We start from the raw sequence: 22,909 nt of genomic DNA, 5'->3' as shown, positions 1-22,909 counted from the left end.
AAACATATAACATACATATAAACAATCTGAGATGGTCTGCATTTTTTAGATAAAAAATTCTCTTGAAAGTGTAAAATTTTTCAGTATGAGGAGAAACTGACATAGGTGAAGTTTTTATGTGTTGTACTAATTTAAGCTTTGATGCAAAAACAAATTAGACTTCAATGGAAAATTTAGATTAACTTCAAATTTATTGTATAAACAATTGTTAACAGCATGTATGCACTTTTCAAATAGATTTTGTTATTCTTTCAAACACAATATTTCAATGAAGGTAGTGTATTTCGATAAATATTTGCAAAAAGTCAAACCTTTTACCGTTTAAACAAACAGTCATGAGTTTGCCCACTGGTAAATATGTGGGCAATGGTTATACCCAAGGCCAAATAACAGTAAATAAAAGAAAAGCAAAGTTCAACTTTATAGCTTATTAGAGTAGCACAATCATTGAATTCAAGTCTTAAAAAGGTGTAAGCCAATGGGATTTTTTCTAGACAGAATTCAATGTATATAAATATTTACATACCATTTCACATAGTATACACTGTAAATATAAAAATAAACAAACATTTTTTTTCATTGTAAGCACTAGAAACCACACAATTTTTTGTTCAAACTCAGTTTACTGCATACATGTCTTGAATGTCAGACTCTTCATTGAATTACATCCATAGCAAAGAAAATAAAGCATTAATGCTACAAGTCTTTAGACAAATACACAATGCAGTTCATTCACCATTGCTGGTAGGGTGCACACTTTCCATGAAATATTTTAAAACAGCCTTCATCAATACCTGTCATGATTTCTGCCCAAAAGAATGCTTTTACACCCATAAATCCTTCTGTTTGTATTCTTTTTGTCAAATTTTCATATCCTGGAAAGTAAAATTTATTCAAAGTTTACATTCTCCATACAGGTCAATACATCAACTCACTTGCTTATTATGATTATAACAGCAACTTTTAAGAATCAATTCCTGATTAAAAACTTAAATGAATAAAGAAATGAATTGGTCATATACACAATATAGCAAAAGAATAGAGTTATTTCTTGATTACGTTTTACATTATTTGGTCTCTGATTGATAGTTGTCTCAATGGATACTTTCCACATCTTCTTATATTTTTTTAAAGCAATGCATATCAACACAAAACGCAATCACAGTCATTCAAGTGGAAAATGAAGGCCAAGATGTCATAATTTGAGTGTAGACTTTTATGTGACTAATCTTGATGCATGAACTGTAAAAATATCAGCACTAAATGATTGTAGTAGCACAGATCTGTATCTAATTATTATTTACCATATTTATTATGTATCTATTATATTATTTAATAACTTTATTATTATCAGGGTTTTCCATTCATTTTGGCCTAACAGGCCAAAATGAATAAGTAGGCGGTCACCGGATAATAGGGGGGGTCCGGGGGGGCTTGCCCCCCCGAAAAAATTTTGAAATCTAGATTCAAAATCCTGGCATCTGACGAATTTTAAGACAATATTTCATGCTTGTTAAATGGGCATATTATTAGGAGAATTTTTTTCTAAAAAATTTTGTCTGCACAATTTTAAGACTTTGAATACTACTATAATTTAAACGTCATGAACGTTGACAAAATTAAGAATACTGTTCTATTCTGTATTGGATACAAGCAATTTTATTTATTATTATTTAATTATAGATAGGATGCACACTATATTCTATATTATCATGTCTTATAAGCTTTTGTTTTGTAATAATTTTGTCATTTTGTCATGATATATTTAAGTTGTAATAGAAATACAAATAAAAATAGAATGAAAATCTTCTTGTTTTTAGAACTCGTATAACCAAATGTACTTAGACAAGTCAACACAACATGGTGGGTAAAATTCAGACTATCAAATTGGTTAAATGAAATTTATTAATCTAAATCATCAGAAGAGGAACAATCATCTTCGGAGAGATTATCCATTTCATCAAGTTCTAGGATTTTCATTGCATTTCGAACTTCATTCAATGTCTGTCTGACTTCAGTTTCAATAGTGACAATTTCTGTCGGTGTCTCTGTCTGAACACTTGCATCTTCGAGTACAGGTGCTTTACAAGTCATGGTGTTTTCTTGTACTTTAGATGTAGGAGCTCTGTTTGCTGGTAATCGTCTTCGATTTTTTGCACCAGTCCAGGTTGTTACTGCTCGTTTGATAAGAGCTTCACCTTCTAATGACTCAACAGGTGGCCCGTTTATACATACATGAAGAATTGAGTCTAGCATGTGGCTGGTTAGTCTGTTTCTTTGCTTTGTCTTAACATTTTTTAATGCACTAGCCCCTCTCTCAGGCCATGCATTGGACACTGGAAGTGCCAATGCAACTTCTGCAATAAAAACTATACTAGGATAGAAGTTGCAAAATGATTTGTTTCTGACTAGTTGGTTTAAAAGCCATTCAGTGGCTGTAATTTTGGATTTTCCATCTTTCACATCTTGAGGCATGATCTTTTTCAAATTGTCATTGATCTGATATTTCAATCCTTGCCATTCTGTCAGCAGTTTTTCAGCTTTCTGATTTTTCTTTTCTTCTTCATCATCTTGATAGAAATGTTCTCCCAACACTTTGATCGAATCTTCTCCATACTCTTTAAATCCTGTTTCATCAGTTTTTGGTAGAAGTGTTGGGTCAAAAATTGCAAAAGACGATAAGACTTCTCCACAATCTTCAAATCGTCTATCAATGTTTTTGATTAATGCATCGACATACTTTTTGAAAAGAGATGTTAGTTCATCAGAATCTTTCTTTGTCAAGTTTATTTCTGCACACATATTTGTGAAAGAATCTATATCATTTCTTAAACTTTCAATAGGTTTATCTTCCTCAATTAGTTGTTTCAGCTTGTCCTTTGTCATGTTAATTGCTGGGCATATCACAGAAAAGTTTAAAGAGTCTTTCTGAAATAGTCTTGATAAATCAGCTAGTATTGGCAAAATGTCATTTAAAATGTATATAGCTCCAAGAAACTTAAGACCTTTCATCTTTTTTAAAAGTCCACATGCTGCTGCGTCATCTTTTTCTAACTTACTTAATGTATGAAGAATAACTTCATATTCTGAAAATACTGCTTTGACTGATGATTCAAGACTAAGCCATCTTGTCCTACATGCCTTCTTTAATCTTTTGCTTACAACTTTTTGGGCCTTATCCCCCATGGTAATATTTTTCAATTCCTTCTGAGTTTTTAAGTAAATGGCCATTTTCTTCGGTGAATTTTCAAAGAGTTGCCAAAGTTGACGAAGAATAATTTCCATATTCTTGATAAAACTGATGGACTCGTTAGAATCAGCACAAGAAAGGGCAAGCTTGTGGCATACACAGTGGATGTTTATTAGACATGGATTTTTTTCTCTGAGACGTGTAGCGACACCTGTTCTTTTACCAACCATCACAGAAGCTCCATCAGAGGAGAAACCTGTAAGTTTTGAAACATCTAACTTGTCTGATTCAAGTTCTTCAAGCAACAGACCAGTTATTGTCTCAGCATTAGCAGCATTGTGTTTCTCAAGAATATCTTTACAGGACAAAAAGTTTGTTTTAGTTTCTTCATCTTTAAAGCTGTAGTACTGTATAAAAGTTACTAAATTTTCTTTCACAGAAATGTCTGCCACTTCATCTGTCATCAATCCAAACGCATTAGACTTTCGTACATTCTCTAACATTATTTCTTTCATCACATCCCCCAGAGTTCGAAAAATCTCAGTTTGTGACCTTGCTGATCTGTGTTGAAAGAACTTTAAATGTTCAACCTCAAAGATTTTTTCAATAAACTGCAAGAGTGGAAGTAGTTTTTTATTTGCTACAAATTCTTTCATTAAGAAATATGCTGAAGAAAATACTTGGTTTAAAACAGTGTTATTCACTTCTGTTTTCTTAATAACTTCTTGATGGAATACCGAAACTTGTTGTAATAACTCATTTTGTAAAGCAGCAATATGTAATTTACTTTGCACATGAGTATTTAGAGAATCGATTTTGAATCTTACACTTGGTGTAGAGGCAAATACACTGCGTTGGTTTTGTGGGTGCTTCATCTGATGCTTTTTGCAAACCAAACAAAACATGCCATCATTTTCAACAAAACAGAGCCACCAATTTTTACTGTTAAGCCAGGAGTGTTTAAATTTTTTGAAGATCTGGGAATCAGTATGAATAGTTGAACAGTCAGCATCTTTACATGTAAAAAAGGAATGTACTGCTTTGTTCTCAAATAAATCTTCTACGTTTGTTTTACATTGTTTAAAATTCCACGGACCATAACTCTTTTCATTTGGCATTGAGATATAATCTTTTGAAGATTGAGACTGTTCATTAACAGAACTACTAGTAGGGTGTGTTGCCGTTTCTGTTGAAGATCCTGGCTCAGGTTCTTTTTCTTCACTATGCTGATCTTTATCATAGCAGCTACTTGTAGGGGAGGGTGATTCATCTATTGCATTGCCATTAATGTCAACACAGTCATTGCCTGAAACATATAATAGTAAATACAACTTATCAACCTTGAATAAAGAAAAATTAAATGATGCGGCTAATGGAGTGTGTTTCAAAAAAATATTTATATAAATTATAAACATCATACATGTACCAGTTATTTTCAATATATGTAATTGCTAAATTGCATCGTTCTTTGATTAAATACTGTTTACAACAGTTACTTCATTTATAAAAATATAGAACCTTTAAATTCAAAATACATTTTGTGTTGTCTTTCTGATAAAACTACATCACATGTTGTTTCATCTTATTTTTTATTCTGTATTGATTTGTTATGTCTAAATCTTTAAAGGCTTAAATTATATATACTTACATGATTTGTATTGGTCAAATCCAAAAATAAACATGCAGTTGAAACAAAAAACTTTTTCAAGTCATCCATGCATAACTTAAACAAACAAAATTGGATCTGAAATTAAGTCACACTTTTCATCTCTTCATATATAATCACACATTGTTTTTGAGTGCATTGGAATGATTCCTACATATACATGTATTGGCCCCATTGGCAATAATTCATAATGAAAATTACCATAAAAAAGGATAAAAAATATTTACCTGTTTAAGTATGAAGCCAAATGTTAATGATCACAAGAAGTAACATTCACATTTTTTCTTTATTTCAAAATTAGAGTTTTAATTTACATCTTTATCTTAATGCCCCTCAATTGATATTTTCTAACTACTATTAAAGTCTTAGTTTCATGAGTACAAATGTACATGTATTCTTGTTAAGTGTGACTTAATTTTTCAAAATTAAATTATATTTTTGATTCTGTCAGCAAATTATTGTGCACATATTTGATTTGTAAATATTCCTTTATCGTAGGAATTTTTCCGTATTTGTTTGAAGTGTTCAGGCCTGTTGTGCACATTTAACGCGTGAAAGATAATTTATAAAAGGCATATTTTATTAAAGATGTAAATCAAACATTATTTTGATAGTTAAAGTAAAACTATATTTTTTTTACTAAAAAATAGTTATCAACCATTAAACAGTTAATGTGAAATGTGTGGTGCTAGTGTACTGTAATTATTAGTGTATTTATCATTATACTTCTCCTCATGTTTACAGGAGTTATCGCATATAGGTATCATATCTATGTTGAAGAAAAGGTAGTGATCATAATCTGTCAGACGTTTAAAAAAGTATAAAGATAAAAAATAATTTGCAAAATATTTATCTCTGCAAGTTCAAAATAAATTTCTGATCACTAAATATGCATAATTATGCAATTTCTTATTAAATTCATGTTTATTTCAATTTTTAATAGTAAATAACATTTGAAGGATAATAAATTTGATTGAGGCTAAACAAGGGGGAAATAACTGAGAAAATATATTTACAAACGCTTCAAATTCGCGGATAATTTATGACCTAAAGCTCATGTAATAAATGTTAATTAACAGTTTGTTAGACACACAAGCTGTCAAGTGAAGTCAGTAGGTTGTCAATTTAACTTGCAGGTATTAATTACCTTGATTAATGATGAAAATCGATATTAATTATAGGGTCAACAAGGAAATGAAATCAAACACCATCGATCTCTAAAAGGGCAGGACGCCTAGAAAAAGGCACAGGACGCCCCGAAATCGTCAAAAAGGGCACGGGCGCAACTGAAAAAAGGGTGGGCACCGCGCCCTCTGAAACGACCTAGCTGGAACACTGCTATGTCATCGATTCATTCGCGATTTAAACTATCCGTTTATAAACACAACAGAACAAATTGAAAAACAATGCATGCAAACTTTATAAATTGTATTATCATAAAAATCCACACCTTTGTGTCGCTTTGAGGGGAAAAAATCTGTAATGGAACGTTTCATCTTCAACAACAAACGAAAGTTTTTAACGACCTTGACATGGCATGACTTGCATAAATACTCGATATCTCTCGGGAGTTTCTCTTTCGATGGATAACGGCCGTGTGTTCCGATAGAAATCCAAACCGGAACTCTCAAACGTAAATAAAACTTCAAGAATTGAAGATAATAATAAAGATCAATAAAGTTACGAAATGTAAAAATAGTCGTATAAGTAAAATATGCACCCAAATTTTTTAGACTGATGACGATTGAACCGGCCAAATAATTGCTTGAACCGGTCAATTTGGCCGGCGGCCGGTTCTTATGGAAAACACTGTATTATAAAGAAAAATTGTCAAAAAAATCTTATAAACACAAAGAAAACAATAATATAGCCATTATTATCCCTGGTCCTGTGTACCATAATGATTTTTTTTCCCATTTACTAATTTCAGTGATGACATAATATTATAGGAAAGGTAGGAGTACACATAAAGCTTCTAATAACTTTAATGTGATATACAATGTTACTGGTTAACATTAACTACCTCTTTCTGTATGATAAACATAGCCCTCTACACTTCTGTCTGCATTGTAGACCATCATCTCTCCTGAAGATGCACCTTCATAAAAAAAAAAGATCAAAAACGTAATTTCGTAATAGAAGAAAAATATCAAAATATAAATCTAACACATATTTGATTGAAATGGTTTGTATAATTATGATCTTTTTCACTGAGAATGTTAAATTTTTCACTCATTAAAGGTGGTACCCAACACTTTAACTAAAATTAATTTGGCTCGTTTAATTTTCTTAAAATTTTGACAAAGTATTTACTTTGACCCTTTTACAAAAATATAGAAATTTCAAAAAATTTGAACCAACCATTTTATCAGAAAAATTACACTGGTTATATAGTAGTTTGACAAACACTTATTTTGATCATTGAGAAGCTTAATATTCCCTTAACAACACAAAGTAATTAAAACGTTTAGCTGATTTTACAGAGTTATCTCCCTGTAGTGTTAGGTACCACCTTAACAAGGTATTGCAAGTATAATTGGGATTCTATAAAATGTGTTGTAATTTTCAGCCAGCATTTATACTTGTTTAAGAATCTTTAAATCTTTCAATGTGTATTATATCAGTAGTTTTAACTACATGTATTTGTAGTTGTTCATCAAGTTAAAATTTGAAAATTATAAACAAAATTTATCAATGAAATCCCTGAGTCACAAATAGATGAAAGGCATACACTTGTCAGACTAACCTATTGGAACCTGTACTTTGACAACAAATCTTTTGTTTGTGAGAAAAGCCATTTTCTGTGCAGCTTCATTTGCATTTCTGACATAGACTTTAACATCAGATTTAGTTGATCCCATCACTCTGTAGAAAGATGTATGAAACCCTTCACCAGCCTTTTCTCCATAATGAAATGGTCTGGCAATCACATATCCTATAAAAGAAGTAATATCATTGAATTATTTCTAGTCAACATCTAAGCTATATCATTTAAGAATTTAAAGTGTTTGTTTAAATCTAAGTAAGATATGTTCAACAATGCATTGCATGCATTTAAAATTAAAAAAAATCCAATCTGTTCAGTGATCATTTCATAAGCTTTGATATAAATCTATGTTCTGCAGAGAAGATCTTATATTTTCCATAAGTTTTACTCCTTTGGTGATCATCTTTTCAAAAGTTTTATGGATGCTATATATATATCAAATATGATTGACAGTTATAGCAGATATGTGTTTACACCATTTATTGGTTGTTCATATTCTAAGATGAATCCCTTAAAGTTTATGCTTTCGTACCTGTGCAATCGCTCCTATGTCCACTAAACTTCCAGTGTTTTAACTGACAATCTCTACTGCAGTATAAGGTCACATGACACTGGCCACACCTCTTTAAACCATCTTTTGGTATCTGTTTACACTGGGCGCAAACTGCATCTATGTTATTATAAATATGGTATACATCATATAAGAACATGATTTTTAAATCTCTCTCTGATGTCATATAGAACAAAACAGAAACATACTATTCATCTGTATAGGAATCTTTTAAAACATTTTAATATACAAAATTTGATAGATAGACTATTTCCCTCAATATATGTCTTTTAAAATAAATTTCATATGAGTAGAAGAATTTGAAGTATACCGTATAACGGGTTATTTTTTGCGGGGTGCAAATTTTCGCTTATTTTTGTGGATGGAACAAAATCACCAAATTGAATTCCTCTAATTTAAAATGCATATGCAAAGGTATTGATAAAAGTTATGAATTCCGCCAAAATATTTTGTATACCTGTTTAATGAAAATCGCGAAATTAAATTATATCCATATATATTTTTTTTTCTGAGCAAATTGAATAGAAATAAAATGTAGTGTAAATTCCAAAATTGTTGAGTGCATTTATTATTGCGATTTTGTCATTTTAGACTTAAATGCAATTTTAATTTTTACGATTTTGAGAAAAATCCTGTTTAATTCATATAGAATATATATTTAAAAATGCGAGTTTAAATTATTGTATTTACAACTCTTTCACATTTTTCGCAATTATAAAAACCTCACATTAATTTCTGAATTTACAGTACTGAAATGTTTCAGTTAGAAAACCATACAGATATGTGATAAACCTACCCACAGCATCTCTTTTAGAATCTGCATCAATGACAGCATCATGAAGTAATGTTCTAGATGCATCATCTTTTGCCAGTTCCATGGGTGTAGTCCCATCTTCATCTTCCACCCTGGGGTCAGCATGTTTCACAAGTAGTAATCTTATACAATCTGAAAAGAAACAATAACTATATATAGCTATAGTATTCCCTTATGAACATGATCAATGCATTAAAAACCTTATAATCTTTAAGGTCTTCCCACTATGTTAGAAAAGACCTTTATAGTTTTTCTAATTTCAGATTATCTTTCCTTTTAAACAATGCACCAAGGTTTTATAGTACATGTCCAAAGAGTCAGGATCCATCAGGTTAATTCTGTTAATATCATACCTATATTTCCTTGTAAGGCTGCTCCATGTAAAGGTGTGGCTCCTGTTAATGTCTTCAGGTTTATGTCAGCTTTACCTTGTTCTATTAAGTGTTTGGAAATTTCAACACTAGGATAGCGACCTGATTTTTAAAGAGATAAACAAAACATAGTTAGTAATATGTCAATCAAAGTGCTTGTAAGCACTGAAGGGTAAAGATTGAAATTATTTTTAGTGGGAATTAAAACTAAATAAAGTATTGGTTGTAGTGTTCTTGACCAAGGGCGATAACTCAAATATCTGAGAATATATTTCATTGACCAATTTCTGGAAATGTTTATGGATAGGATGTATAGAATGTTATGGTCAATGCACAATATTTCAATTTCAAATTGTGTATTTCATAGGTAGTGATAAACCTTTGAAGACTTAGATATCAAGTCAGTATCATAGGGTTTTGATTGCATTTCATGTAATCTTTACCAAAAAAAGCTAGGATAGGAATATTTTAATGTACTGTAAATTTAGAAGTTATTGCAAAGTTTTTATCATTGCGAAATGTGACAGGTTTATCAACTCAAGAACTGAAAATCTTATTTTGAAATATCTCAAAAATTTAGATTGCATTTTAGTATAAAAAGACAAAAAAGCATAATAAATGTACGCAATAATTCTGAATTTACAGTTCCGGTAAACTTCTTTCCAGTAATGCAAATCTATATCTATGTTACACCACTGAATGATATTAAACAGAAAGAAGACTCTGATGTTGAAAAGGGAATATAAACTGCATGGCTAACCCTATTTAGTAAGTTAGTTTACATCATACATTTCTTATCATTTTTTCAGAATTCAATTTTTTTCAGATTCAAATAATTGTCCGGAAATACCTAGTTTTCCCCCTTTTTTGCCCCTAATTCCAAAACATTTTGTGCCATAACTCCCCCAAAGTCAATACTTACCATCCCTAAATGGTATGGAAACTTGTAGTTTAATTTCAGAGAGATTCATACACTTAAACATAAGTTATTGTTTGAAAACTACAAAAATGATTATTTTGGGCCCCTTTATGGCCCCTCATTCCTAAACTATTGGGACCATAACCCCCCCAAATCAATCCCAACCTTTCTTTAGTGGTAGTGAACCTTCTTGTAAAAATTTATAGAGATCCATAAACTTAAACACAAGTTATTGTCTGTAAACTAGAAAAATGCTTCTTTTTTGGCCCTTTTCAGGCCCCTTATTCCTACATATTGGGGAAAATTAACCCCAAACTGAATCCCAGCTTTCCCTGTGTTACGGTAAATGAAAACTTGTGGTACAATGTCAGAGAGATCCATAAAGTTACACACAAGTTATTGCCTTAAAACTAGAAAAATGTTTGTTTTTGGCTCCTATTTGGCCCTTAATTCCTAGACTGTTTTCCCGATAACCCCTTTAAATAAATCCCAACCTTCTACTAATGGTATTTAACATTGTGGTACAATTTCAGAACAATTGAAATACTTATACACAACTTTTTGTCCTGAAACTAGATAAATGCTGTTCTTGGCCCCTTTGGGCCCATAATTCCTAAACCTTAGGGATCATAACCCCCAAAATCAATCCCAAGCTTCCTTTTGTGGTGATAAACATTGTGTCAAAATTCTATTGATTTCTTTCTACTTATTCAAAAGTTATTATCTGGAAACAATCCGTCTTCGGGTGACGCTGACGATGACGTGATGCCAATATACGACTAAAATTTTTCTTTTATTTTTTGCGGTCATATAAAAATGCTGTTAAAAGTTATTACTTTTCGAACATTTTGAAAAAAATATACCACTCTTTCCAACTTAAATCGGAAAATGTTTTGTATAATGATTTACCATATAAATACATACAAGAGTGCACACGCTGAAATGTCTCGCCTTCTAAACTAATCATTGATATTATGTTGATAGTCCTAAGTATAAAGCTAAGCTTTATTACAACTCACATAAACTTAACATTAACCAAGATAACTAAACAAAGACCAATGAACCTTGAAAATGAGGTCAAGGTCATATGAACCATGCCAGGCAGACATGTACAGCTAACAATGCTTCTATACAACATATTATATACTTGACCCATTACTTATAGTTTAAGAAAAATGGACCAAAGCGCAAAAACTTAACACTGTGCAATGAACGTGAAAATGAGGTCACAGTCAAATTAAACCTGCGTGACTGACATGAAGATCATAAAATATTTCCATACACCAATAAAGACCAAAACTCAAAAACTTAACTTTGACCACTGAACCATGAAAATGAGGTCAAGGTCAAATGACATCTGCCCGCTAGACATGTACACCTTACAATCATTCCATACAACAAATATAGTAGACCTATTGTATATAGTATGAGAAAAACAGACCAAAACACAAAAATTTGCCTATAACCACTGAACCATGAAAATGAGGTCAAGGTCAGATGACACCTGCCAGTTGGACATGTACACCTACCATTCCTTTCATACACCGAATATACTAGCCCTATTGCTTATAGTATCTGAGATATGGACTTGACAACCAAAACTTAACCTTGTTCACTGATCCATGAAATGAGGTCGAGGTCAAGTGAAAACTGTCTGACAGACATGAGGGCCTTGCAAGGTACGCACATATCAAATATAGTTATCCTATTACTTATAATAAGAGAGAATTCAACATTACAAAAAATTTGAACTTTTTTTTCAAGTGTTCACTGAACTATAAAAATGAGGTCAAGACATTGGACATGTGATTGACGGAAACTTCGTAACATGAAGCATCTATATACAAAGTATGAAGCATACAGGTCTTCCACCTTCTAAAATATAAAGCTTTTAAGAAGTGAGCTAACGCCGCAGTCGTAGCTGCCAGATCACTATCCCTATGTTGAGCTTTCTGCAACAAAAGTTGCAGGCTCGACAATAAACTACAATCAAACTGTGAATTGGAATGCTGAAAGAAACTCCCAATATTTCATTTCAGTGTAAAAATTCAAATTTTTGAAATCATCAATTGATTACAGCTTATGGTCATAATTATAATGATTTATTTGTATAATGATTTATTTGTTAAAAGCTTTGTCATTTTTCACAAAAGGTCAGGTTTAAAATTGTGTTTATTGTATTAAAAGTAATTTCTTTACAAAGGTTGAAATATTTTTCAGAACAATGTGAATTACTAGACACTATCTATTGCCATTCAATATGTTGTATAAATGTTCTTAATGATTTTAAGATGTAAATGTCCAAATAAGTATTCAGATTGAATCTTATGTCTTTTATTTTGATCTATCAGATTAGAACTTTTCATGGAATCAACTTTAAAACATTGAGATGCATGCACGATGTCCAACTTATGATTTCATGCAATAACAAAACTAACAGGTTGTATACTAACTAAAATCTTCTGTGAACTCATTATTTTTATACAAATCTTTATGGATCAAGAAAAAACAATGTTTGTTGTTATTTGATCCACAGTTTAGGGTACATGCACATAAATTTTAAATCAACAAAATTCAATGATGAAAACACAAATTTGAAATAAACATGGCTACAGAGAAACCCTGTTTTTTTTTATCCTGAAAGTCTATTGAATAACATTAATGGACTAACATTCCATGGATGTCTTCATTAAGAGGAAGGTAGGATAAAGGTCACATTTAGGCCCCTTGAAATCAGCCATGTATTTAATATATAGGAGCTGTGTCAGAAATCAAACTTATGCAAATAAGATAGAAATCAACCTTATGCAAATGATAGAAATCAACCTTATGCAAATGAGATAGAAATCAACCTTATGCAAATAAGATAGAAATCAACCTTATGCAAATGAGATAGAAATCAACCTTATGCAAATGAAATAGAAATCAACATTATGCAAATAAGATAGAAATCAACCTTGAAATCAACCTTATGCAAATGAGATAGAAATCAACCTTATGCAAATGAGATAGAAATTAACCTTATGCAAATGAGATAGAAATTAACCTTATGCAAATGAGATAAAAATCAACCTTATGCAAATGAGATAGAAATTAACCTTATGCAAATGAGATAGAAATTAACCTTATGCAAATGAGATAGAAATCAACCTTATGCAAATGAGATAGAAATTAACCTTATGCAAATGAGATAGAAATCAACCTTATGCAACTGAAATCAATGCATCTGTTCACCTAATTCCAGTCAAACAAGTCTTTACGAAAAGTCTGTATATCTTTGAAAAATGTGTTGTTATAAGAATCCTACAAAACAAACCAAAATTCAATTTCTGTTTCGTATTTGAATGTTCCAAAATCAACCAGTCTTATAAATATACATGTATACGTGCATTTGCATAAGGTTTATTTCTATACGATGCAGCTCATATATCAATCTGAGAGTGATCTCCCCAAAAATCTTACTATTTTAGATTATTGCCCTTACAACATATACAATACCTCCTCCTTTGATCACTGGCATAACTTTTTAACAATTTAACAAGATAAGAACAAGTAACAGTAGTTCAAAATAACTTGACTGATTCAGAATACATATGTTGTAATTCCAATGTATGGTTATTTATCAAATCAAAAGATATCCAACTGTGCAAAATCCTCACCACCCATAATAAATTAGAATTTTGCTTTTATACAAAGTACATGTATATATCTAAATCATAGTTTGCTTTTGAACAATAAGTTGGAGACATTTTTGAATTAGCCCTCTGTTACTAATTGTGTTAGAGATCTTAAGAATTATAAATATTCATTTTCTTATTTGACTTTTATTCTCATAAATTTCAATATTTCCAAATTAAATGATAATCTGTAAAACAATGTTTTCCTTCTTTTAAAAGCTATGAAAAAAATCCTTGTCAGATTTGACACATTTCTTGCTGACTCTTGATATACTTCATATATATTGATAGAAATTAGTGGTTATAACTATATGATTTTTTTTGTATTACGATAGCCTTCAAGTATGAAGTGTATATGTTCCAGACCGTATGAGTATTTGGACCGTACGCGTACGGTCTGGACCGTATGCGTACTTTTTCAATATACGCATACGGTCGGACCGTACGCGTATGGTCTGACTAATATTAAGAATTTGGTCAAGTTTATTAGATACAAATGTATATAACAGATCAACATAACTTATATCTCAAATTAATATAAAAAGTTGAATAGTTATTGAAATAAAAACTTAATATATTAATTATTTGTAAAAAATCAGGCTTATTTAATCTGTTAATCTCCTGTACTTAGCATGTCATTAATTCATTAATTACAGCCCAGTATGCTCATTGAAATTGAAGTTATCGGAAGTAAACATAATGTGGGAGGACAATTGTTTTACATGTAGAATATTTAGGAACTTTACAAAAATGCATATGCAAAGGAACATGCATGAACAAAACATGTTAATGTTAAAAATATAGGACGTTCCTTGTAGAAGCAAGTGTCATCTTGGGCCAGAGTAACAGAATAGGATTCACGGATATAAAATTAAACAAATATTTAATTTTAATTGTTCGCTTATTCACTTTATCCATCTAATTGTAATAATAACAATTTGTATAACTAAAAATAAAGATTTTGATAAATGTTTGTTAACATTTAACCCATATGATCCCAAAACATGTATGGTCAGCTGGACCGTACGCGTATACTCATACGGTCCGACCGTACGCGTATGGTCGGACCGTACGAGTATACGTATACGGTCCGGACCGTACGCGTACGGTCCAAATACTCGTATGGTCTGGAACATATATATTGTTATCTTGGTTCAGGTGAAATATCACTGACATTAAACTAAAGATTTCTGAGATATTAACATGTAACTTAACAAAAGACATTCTTGGATGAAAAGTAGGTTGCAGACTAAAATTATGATGTGATGTTGTTAGTTAGACTATTGGCAGTTATGAAATGACATATATTCAAAAGACTTATGAATAAAACCCTATTCTTTATTAGACAGAAATGGAATAATGAAAGGAATAAATCTGACGTGTTGGATAAAATGCTAAAAAAATAATCTAAGAAAATGAATATTTATACATTTTTAAAACTAAATAAACTGAAACATTGTTAGCCAACTGTGCAACAACTTGAACTTTTGAACATTTACCGACCTGTGGCCAAAAACAATGGTGTGAAACCTAAAGCATCCTGTATGTGAACTGATGCTAACCCACCATAGGTCATTAGTATCTTAACTGCAGTAATCTGTTGTCAGATAATAAGTGATATAAAGAAGATATAAACATAAACATGCAAAACTTAATATATCCCAGATAATGTCTTGTTTTAAAGCTGCTTTTACTTATTTTAAATGATATGTAAGTCATGAATAGACTATCAAGCAGTCATGCAGTAAAGGCTGAAAAATATGAAAACTTAAAAAATTCGAAACAAAAAATCATAAACATTTTATTAGAGTTTCTATATTTTTTACTGTCATCACTGTAAAGTATTCCATAAATTTTGGAAATTCCAAAAATTTAACAATAAAATATTAAAACAAGATATGTCAACAGGCTTAAGAGTCTGACATGAAAAAGATGTATTAATTATAACTAGACTTAAAAGATGTCATGGATGTGAATCTATCTAAACTATGGAGATACAACTACATGTAATTGTTCATGCTGCCCTGCCATAATTTGCTATGCGGAATTACCACATAAAAACCCATGCTTTATACAATTAGCCCTTTTAAATGAGCACACACCATTTTCTAACAGCAATATCATAGACATTTTTTCATAGACATTTTTTATCACAATAAAATATGTTACACTATACATGCCATATAAATATTGTGAGTAGATATAGAATGAAATTCAAAACAGTGTGGCTGTGGCCATTGATTGACACATTAAATTTATCCATTGACTGGGACAATTTAGGTGAACGTTTGTATGTAACGACCACTGCTCACTGTGTACTTTTTAAAGACACTTAAACTATGGGGTCACCAAAGGTTCTCAACACCTTAATAAAGTAATTCGAAAAATTAATCAGAAATAACACGATGTTTTGATTTATATCAATTATATAAATCAAAACATAAAGGTTATTCCTGATTAATTTTTCGAATTATTTTATAATTAAAGGCGTTAAGAAACCTTTTGTGACCCCACAGTTTAAATGCCTATCGTAGGTACGTCGTGAGCAGTGGTCGTTATAGACAACCGTTCACGTAAATTGTCCCAGTCAATGGATGAATTTAATGTGTCAATCAATGGCCACAGCCACACTGTTTTGAATTTCATTCTATTTTTAACATAATTTTACTCTAAAATAAGCATCATTGTAAGTATAGAAATATGAATAGCATTGTATTATTAATTAATGGTCTAACCCTTTTTAAAAAGATTAACTAAGTGTGAAATAAATGAATGAAAAAAGCAAAAAATCTGAATAGTATTGCTAAAGTAGATCTAACTTTTTTACAAAATGTTTATTCTATACAAACACACCTCAATCGTTAGAAAATAAACTTAAGACAATAACTTACATTCTGACAAGAAACAGCAAAATGCAATGCAGTCATTCCTGCTTTATCTGTGGCATTTACTCTTTGTGGGTCTGTATCCCATAATATCTGAAAAATAGGGTTATCTTTTTATAATTTAATTTTGGATGTAACATGTCTTCTGATTGGCTGACAGTGTTTTGTCTATCAGCTTATAAACATATTTTTCTCATGTAACCGTGAAGTCAAAATAGAAAGAAAAAATATAAGTCATTCCTTAAATTTTTTTTATACATTAATCACTTTTTTTATCAATTAAAAAAATTAAGATATAAAGATCTATTCATTCCAAGAGACCAAAAGGAAACTTAACATACCAATTCCGTTTAATAATTACTCTACAAACTTTACAAAATTTAAATTATATTCAAATGTAAACATCTATTTCAAATAGTCAACCAACATGAATTTAAAAATGTGTTGTTCACTGTACTCATTTTACAATCCTAAGATAATATTTTATTTTTCTATTCAATTTATTTGAAAATTTCAACCCACATATCACATCATCAATAATACAATACCCTGAGATAATCTGTTAGCAAATTGAAATCTCCACTTTCACAGGCCTGACAAACCAAGGCAGTTAACTCTGTTTCTGCACTGTGTTTGTATTGCTCTAACTCTGACCTTGTCATTTCTGACACCAGCTTTTCTGATCCCATTTTTATTGATCTAAAATGATAGAAATATAAGAATAAAAGACTGCAAACCCTGTATATGTATATAGCCAAATGTGTAAATCAGAAAGATAATACAACTGCTTACAAATAACTAAATAAAGACGCAACGCACGTCTGGCATATAATTTTTTTTTTCTAACCTGGTACCTTTTGATGGCTATTATTTGTTTATTTCTCTGTCCTATATTTTCTCCCAATTATTTATTGTAGCCCTGTTGTGTAATGTTGTCATTTTAATGTTATAATTAACATTGCCATTAAAGTGGGAGGTTTGGCATGCCACAAAACCAGGTTCAACCCACCATTTTTTTCATAAAATGCCCTGTACCAAGTCAGGAAAATGCCCATTGTTACATTATAGTTCGTTTCTGTGTATGTTACATTTTAGTGTGTTTTTGTTGTGTCGTAGTTCTCTTATATTTGATACGTTTCCCTCAGTATTTAGTTTGTAACCCGGATTTGTTTTTTCTCTGTCAATTTATGAATTTCAAACAGCGGTATACTACTGTTGCCTTTATTTAGCAGCAAATTTGTTTCAGTTTTGTTAAATTATGCAAATAAACATTGTTAATAAATTATTCATGGACAACTGAATAAATTGACCTCATTAAATCTGTATTCATGTAAACTTCAATTGAACCTCTTAGCTAGAGACGGGTTACACATGATATGTGTGTGTTTGGCTAATAAAAGGAAAAGAATGTCAACATTGAAAGTGAAACAAGAGTAGACCGTTTGACTGATCCAATCTACAATAAAATGCTTCTCTGAGCGCAGCCTGATACGACCGCAGAGATCGACTCTAAACAGTTGGGGCAAATTTTGACACAATATTCAATCTTGATACTGTCTGAATTTGGATTGTGATCAAATATTTAAAATAAAACAAGTTGTTGACAGAAAATAAATGGGTCAAAGATCTTACAAATTAATTGTGCAATACTGTCTTTTGGAGATTTCTTCCTGAAACTTTTAAAATAATTTGAAATTTGAAAAGAGAGATCCATACACTTAAACACAAGTTATTAGATATAGGAAGATGTGGTGTGAGTGCCAATGAGACAACTCTCAATCCAAATAACAATTTAAAAAAAAAAGTAAACCATTATAGGTCAATGTACTGCCTTCAACACGGAGCCTCGGCTCACACCGAACAACAAGCTATAAAGGGCCCCAAAATTACTAGTGTAAAACCTTTCAAACAGAAAAACCAACGGTCTAATCTATATAAAAAAAACGAGAAACGAGAAACACGTATAAATTACACAAACAAACGACAACTACTGTACATCAGATTCCTGACTTAGGACAGGTGCAAACGTCTGGAAACTACAAAAATGCTTATTGATGGCCTCTTTTTAGCCTTTAATTCCTTAACTGTTGGCACCATAACCACCAAAATGAAACCCAACCTTTACCTTCTACTTGTGGTATTAAACATTGTGGGACAATTTCAGAGAAATCAAAATACTTATACAATAGTTGTTATCCTGAAAATAGAAAAATGCTTGTTTTGGGTCCCTGATTCCTAAATGGTTAGGACCATCATCCCCAAAATCAATCCCAACCTTCCTTTGGTGGTGTTGAATGTTCATAGAAATCCATTCACTTTAACTGAAGTTATTGTCCAGAAACCAAATGTGTCTTTGGAAGACGACGACAACATCATACCATTATGCGATCCCAAAAAAATGTTTGCTGTTGTATAGAAACTCATTCTTATACAGATAAATAAAATGCTCTGCAGGGCGCAGCTTGATTCTTGGAAACATGCATAGGATTTCCCATACTTTCATACTATTTCCACCTCTTTCAAAAAAATCTGCCACCTATCCAATATGGCCAAACTAACCACAAAGAGCCCTATTAGCCAAAAAAATATATGTCTGTTTACGGTTACACGACCGACCCTATTTTGAGCGCCGACCCTAAGCCATTTTATTTCCGTTGTAAAGTGAAAAATAAACTGAACTTGTGTTAAAAGTGAAGATAGTGTTGCCTGATACATCCCAATGTTCATAATCATGAATATGATAGCTGTTTTAAGGAAATTTGTGACTCGTGTGATTTTTCCCCAATCAAAAACAAAGGGAAATAATCCAATCATTAAAATTAAAATTACAGGTAAACTCGGCCCATGATCAACTCGGACCACGACAAGACGAAACCGCCCACTCAAAATCATGTCACAAAATTTAAAAAAAAAAAATGAAAATACCGACCTACCTACCCGATTTTTTAAAGCATCATACCTGCCAACTTTCACGATTTAGGCGTGTACTACACGATTTTGACCCTTTGTCACGATTGCACGATCGTGATCGTGAAAAAAGCTATAAAACACGATTTTGTGTAAATTTACACGAAAAATTTCATTGTTCCCGATTTTGAACTGTGTTCAAGGGAGACAATCGTGTTAGCCAATCAAATTCAGTGTTTCTTGTGATCAAATTAATGAGCCAATCAAAAACGTTTTCTCTCAAGATTATTCTAACGTGCTAGATTTTGAACTTGTGTTGTAGAATTTTAAAATCTTGAACATGGGTGATTTTTCACCTTCAATGAGGTTCTTACACAGATTAAGAATAAAAGCATGGCTGATTGACAAAATTCAATGATGCAGTACTACCATAAAGATAATAAATAGTAGTTTATTCACTAATTTATTGACATTACACTTGCTTTAACATATGTTATTTATCTATTCAATTACATAACCAAATCATTAAAGTACAATGTACTATTCTTTATTTTTCACAAGGACCAAACAAACAGGTAAATGGGGAACTGTCCCTAAGACAAGGGTCATTTGACTATAATAAAAAAATAAATTAGAATTTTTTTTTTACTTGAAAATGGGAAAATTCATTATATTTGGAAAAACTTTTCTAAATGAGGATTAGGATTCCAATTTTTTTTTAGGTCTCAGAACATTTCAAAATTATTGTACATGTGTTGACCATATAATACCAGATAGATCATAAGATGTATACATTTGTAGTTCTTTGGGAAAATTTCTTCAGATAGCATGAATATGTGCTCATTTGTTAAAAAGTGGGTTTTAATGGCCTTACATTGAGGGGTTACCCCTAGCATGTCACCCCTAGGTGTTATTCCCAACTTTATAAAGGTCCTTCTTTGTGCATAATTTTGAATTGGAAAAGCCAACAATCATTTAATATCTTTACACATGAAAATAAATCCTGGTCTTATAGCTACATGTTCATCTTTTCTATTGATATATAATAACTAGAATCATGCAAATATCCTTAAGAAAAAGGCTTGTAAGCTCATCATACAAATATGACACCTTTTCTAGACCACAAAACAGCATGCGCAAAATATGTCGCAAAGAACTTAAACTTTGAAATTGTTGTCGCGCACTAAAACCCCCATGGGCACTTTCAAAAGTTGGCAGGTATGAAGCATGTAACCTTAAACAGACATATATTTTTTTTTGGCCTTATGGCGGGACGATATATATATCAAATGAAGTCATTGTTGGTATTGTGACGTCACAGCCATCATGTTGTCATATTTTCTGGCACACAAAATTCAACCTTGAAAAACTACTGGCAGCAAGATGGTTAAAACTTAAGGTTCATCATAACAAACAGACAAATATGGCTGTATTTACATGCCAAAAACTACTCTGAGTACAGACTTACCTGTGCAGTTGGAAAAATTTTAATGCCTGGTATCCACTAGATATATATCATTGTTAAATGCATTTTGTGTTACAGAAAGATAAAATCTCTTTTGGATTTTGATGGGCATTTTTTTTCCTTCATGCATGAGGTGTGAAAATTAACTAAGTTGTGGTACATCTTTGAGATGCTCCCTAGGTAAAAACTGGTTTGTATTGTTTTGATTGTCATTAATTGACATGGACAAGAGGTATCTTCACAACTATAGGTGAGTCAGAGTTTATCTGAGTCAGTATCAAACTAATTCAGGTGTTTGTTTATTTTTACACCTTCTGCAGAAAGGGAAAAAAATGCCCATTAAAAACCAAGAAAGATTTTATCTTTCTAAAACACAAAATGCATTTAACTTTTATATATATCTAGTGGATGCTTATAGGCCTTAAAACTTTCCAAACAGCACAGGTAAGTCTGTACACAGAGTAGTTTTTTTAGGTGAAAAGATGGCCATATTTGTCCATTTGTTATGATGAACCTTAAAGTTAGTTATTATACAAGTCCCAGATAAATCTGAACATCACAGAAGGTCTTTTCCGAGTTTCTGCAGAAAATAAAGTGTTGTATATAAATTTCATTAGATATTATCAAAGAGCAACCCACTGTAAGCTACCTCAGAGGCTGAGTTCACTTGAAACTCTACAATCGACTTCAGACATTTGTCAGAGTTAAAAGATTATCACGTGAACGCACTAGAGTTGATATATTTCGGAACAACTCTAAGTAACTCTAGGGTAAGGCCCTGACCAAGCATAAAAAATAAAATATTCTCATTGCTTTGACATCATTCAAGAGTTTCTCGAGTTTAACCCTGGCTCAGTGAGGGTTGGAACTAGAGTATGAGGGGTTATCTCGAGTCGTTCAAGTAAAATCGTATTGGCCGAGTTCACTTGAAACTCTACAATCGACTTCAGAGTTGATAGATTATCACGTGAATGCAGTAGAGTTGATATTAGGAACAACTCTAAGGAACTCTAGGATAAGGCCCTGACCAAGCATAAAAAATAAGATATTCTCATTGGTTTGACGTCATTCAAGAGTTTCTCAAGTTTAACCCTGACTCGGTAAGGGTTGGAACCAGGGTACGAGGGGTTAACTCAAGTGGTTAAAGTAAAATCATATTGTTGAAACTCGAGTAAGTAAAGTTACCTCAAAAGTTTCAAGTGAACTCGGCCATAGTTGAAACCCGAGTAAGTAAAGTTAACTCGAGAGTTTCAACAGTTCAAGTGAACTGGGCCGAAGAGTATACGGGGCTGTCAGGATACATGGTGGAAACAGCAGGGTATATAACCCATCAGTCATGAACCAGGTAGTTAATGTTGATTTTACAGAAAGGTCATAGCATTATTAAACAAAGTGATCGAGTGGACCGTTTGAAAAACCAGTGAAAATTGTTATTCTCATCTGTTGTGATCAACTTTGTTGAACACAACTATTATCAATTCCTAACAAATATAAAGTAAACAAGGTTTCATTGGATGAATTACACACATTTTACTTCAGACGTCACTGACAGGGAAATACTTCACGTGGGAGGCAAACAGGAAACCGATAGCAAATGTTTTTGATACTCATGGTTCTCCGAAACTAAAATTGCGCAGAGATTATATCATTTATTTTACATTCTATTCAAAATTGTTC

General features: G+C 31.6%; 2 protein-coding genes across 3 annotated transcripts; both read right to left on the bottom strand.

Annotated features, from left to right (window-relative positions):
• Positions 1 to 258: 258 nt before the first annotated feature.
• Positions 259 to 22,884, bottom strand: LOC139484191 (ankyrin repeat domain-containing protein 55-like). Of its 2 annotated transcripts, none has more exons than XM_071267926.1 (10): positions 22,760 to 22,884; positions 17,409 to 17,559; positions 16,867 to 16,953; positions 15,479 to 15,572; positions 9,362 to 9,481; positions 8,991 to 9,140; positions 8,156 to 8,293; positions 7,603 to 7,791; positions 6,880 to 6,954; positions 259 to 875 (listed from the first exon to the last, which is right to left on the bottom strand). In XM_071267926.1, the coding sequence occupies exons 2-10, from the start codon at positions 17,547 to 17,549 to the stop codon at positions 733 to 735; spliced, it is 1,137 nt and encodes a 378-aa protein (XP_071124027.1). In that variant the 5' UTR covers positions 17,550 to 17,559; positions 22,760 to 22,884; the 3' UTR covers positions 259 to 732. The 2 variants fall into 2 exon arrangements, with proteins under 2 accessions (XP_071124027.1, XP_071124033.1); XM_071267932.1 differs by lacking the exon at positions 22,760 to 22,884 and adding an exon at positions 22,418 to 22,577.
• On the bottom strand, positions 1,906 to 4,669 carry LOC139520562 (zinc finger protein 862-like). The gene has a single exon (XM_071313340.1). The coding sequence runs from the start codon at positions 4,606 to 4,608 to the stop codon at positions 1,906 to 1,908; it is 2,703 nt and encodes a 900-aa protein (XP_071169441.1). The 5' UTR covers positions 4,609 to 4,669.
• Positions 22,885 to 22,909: the final 25 nt, after the last annotated feature.

The sequence above is a fragment of the Mytilus edulis genome, chromosome 1 (assembly GCF_963676685.1).
Source record: "Mytilus edulis chromosome 1, xbMytEdul2.2, whole genome shotgun sequence".
NCBI classification, from domain to species: Eukaryota; Metazoa; Mollusca; class Bivalvia; order Mytilida; family Mytilidae; genus Mytilus; species Mytilus edulis.
Note: the sequence above shows the minus strand (reverse complement) of the source record. Positions and strands in the feature narration are given on the sequence as shown.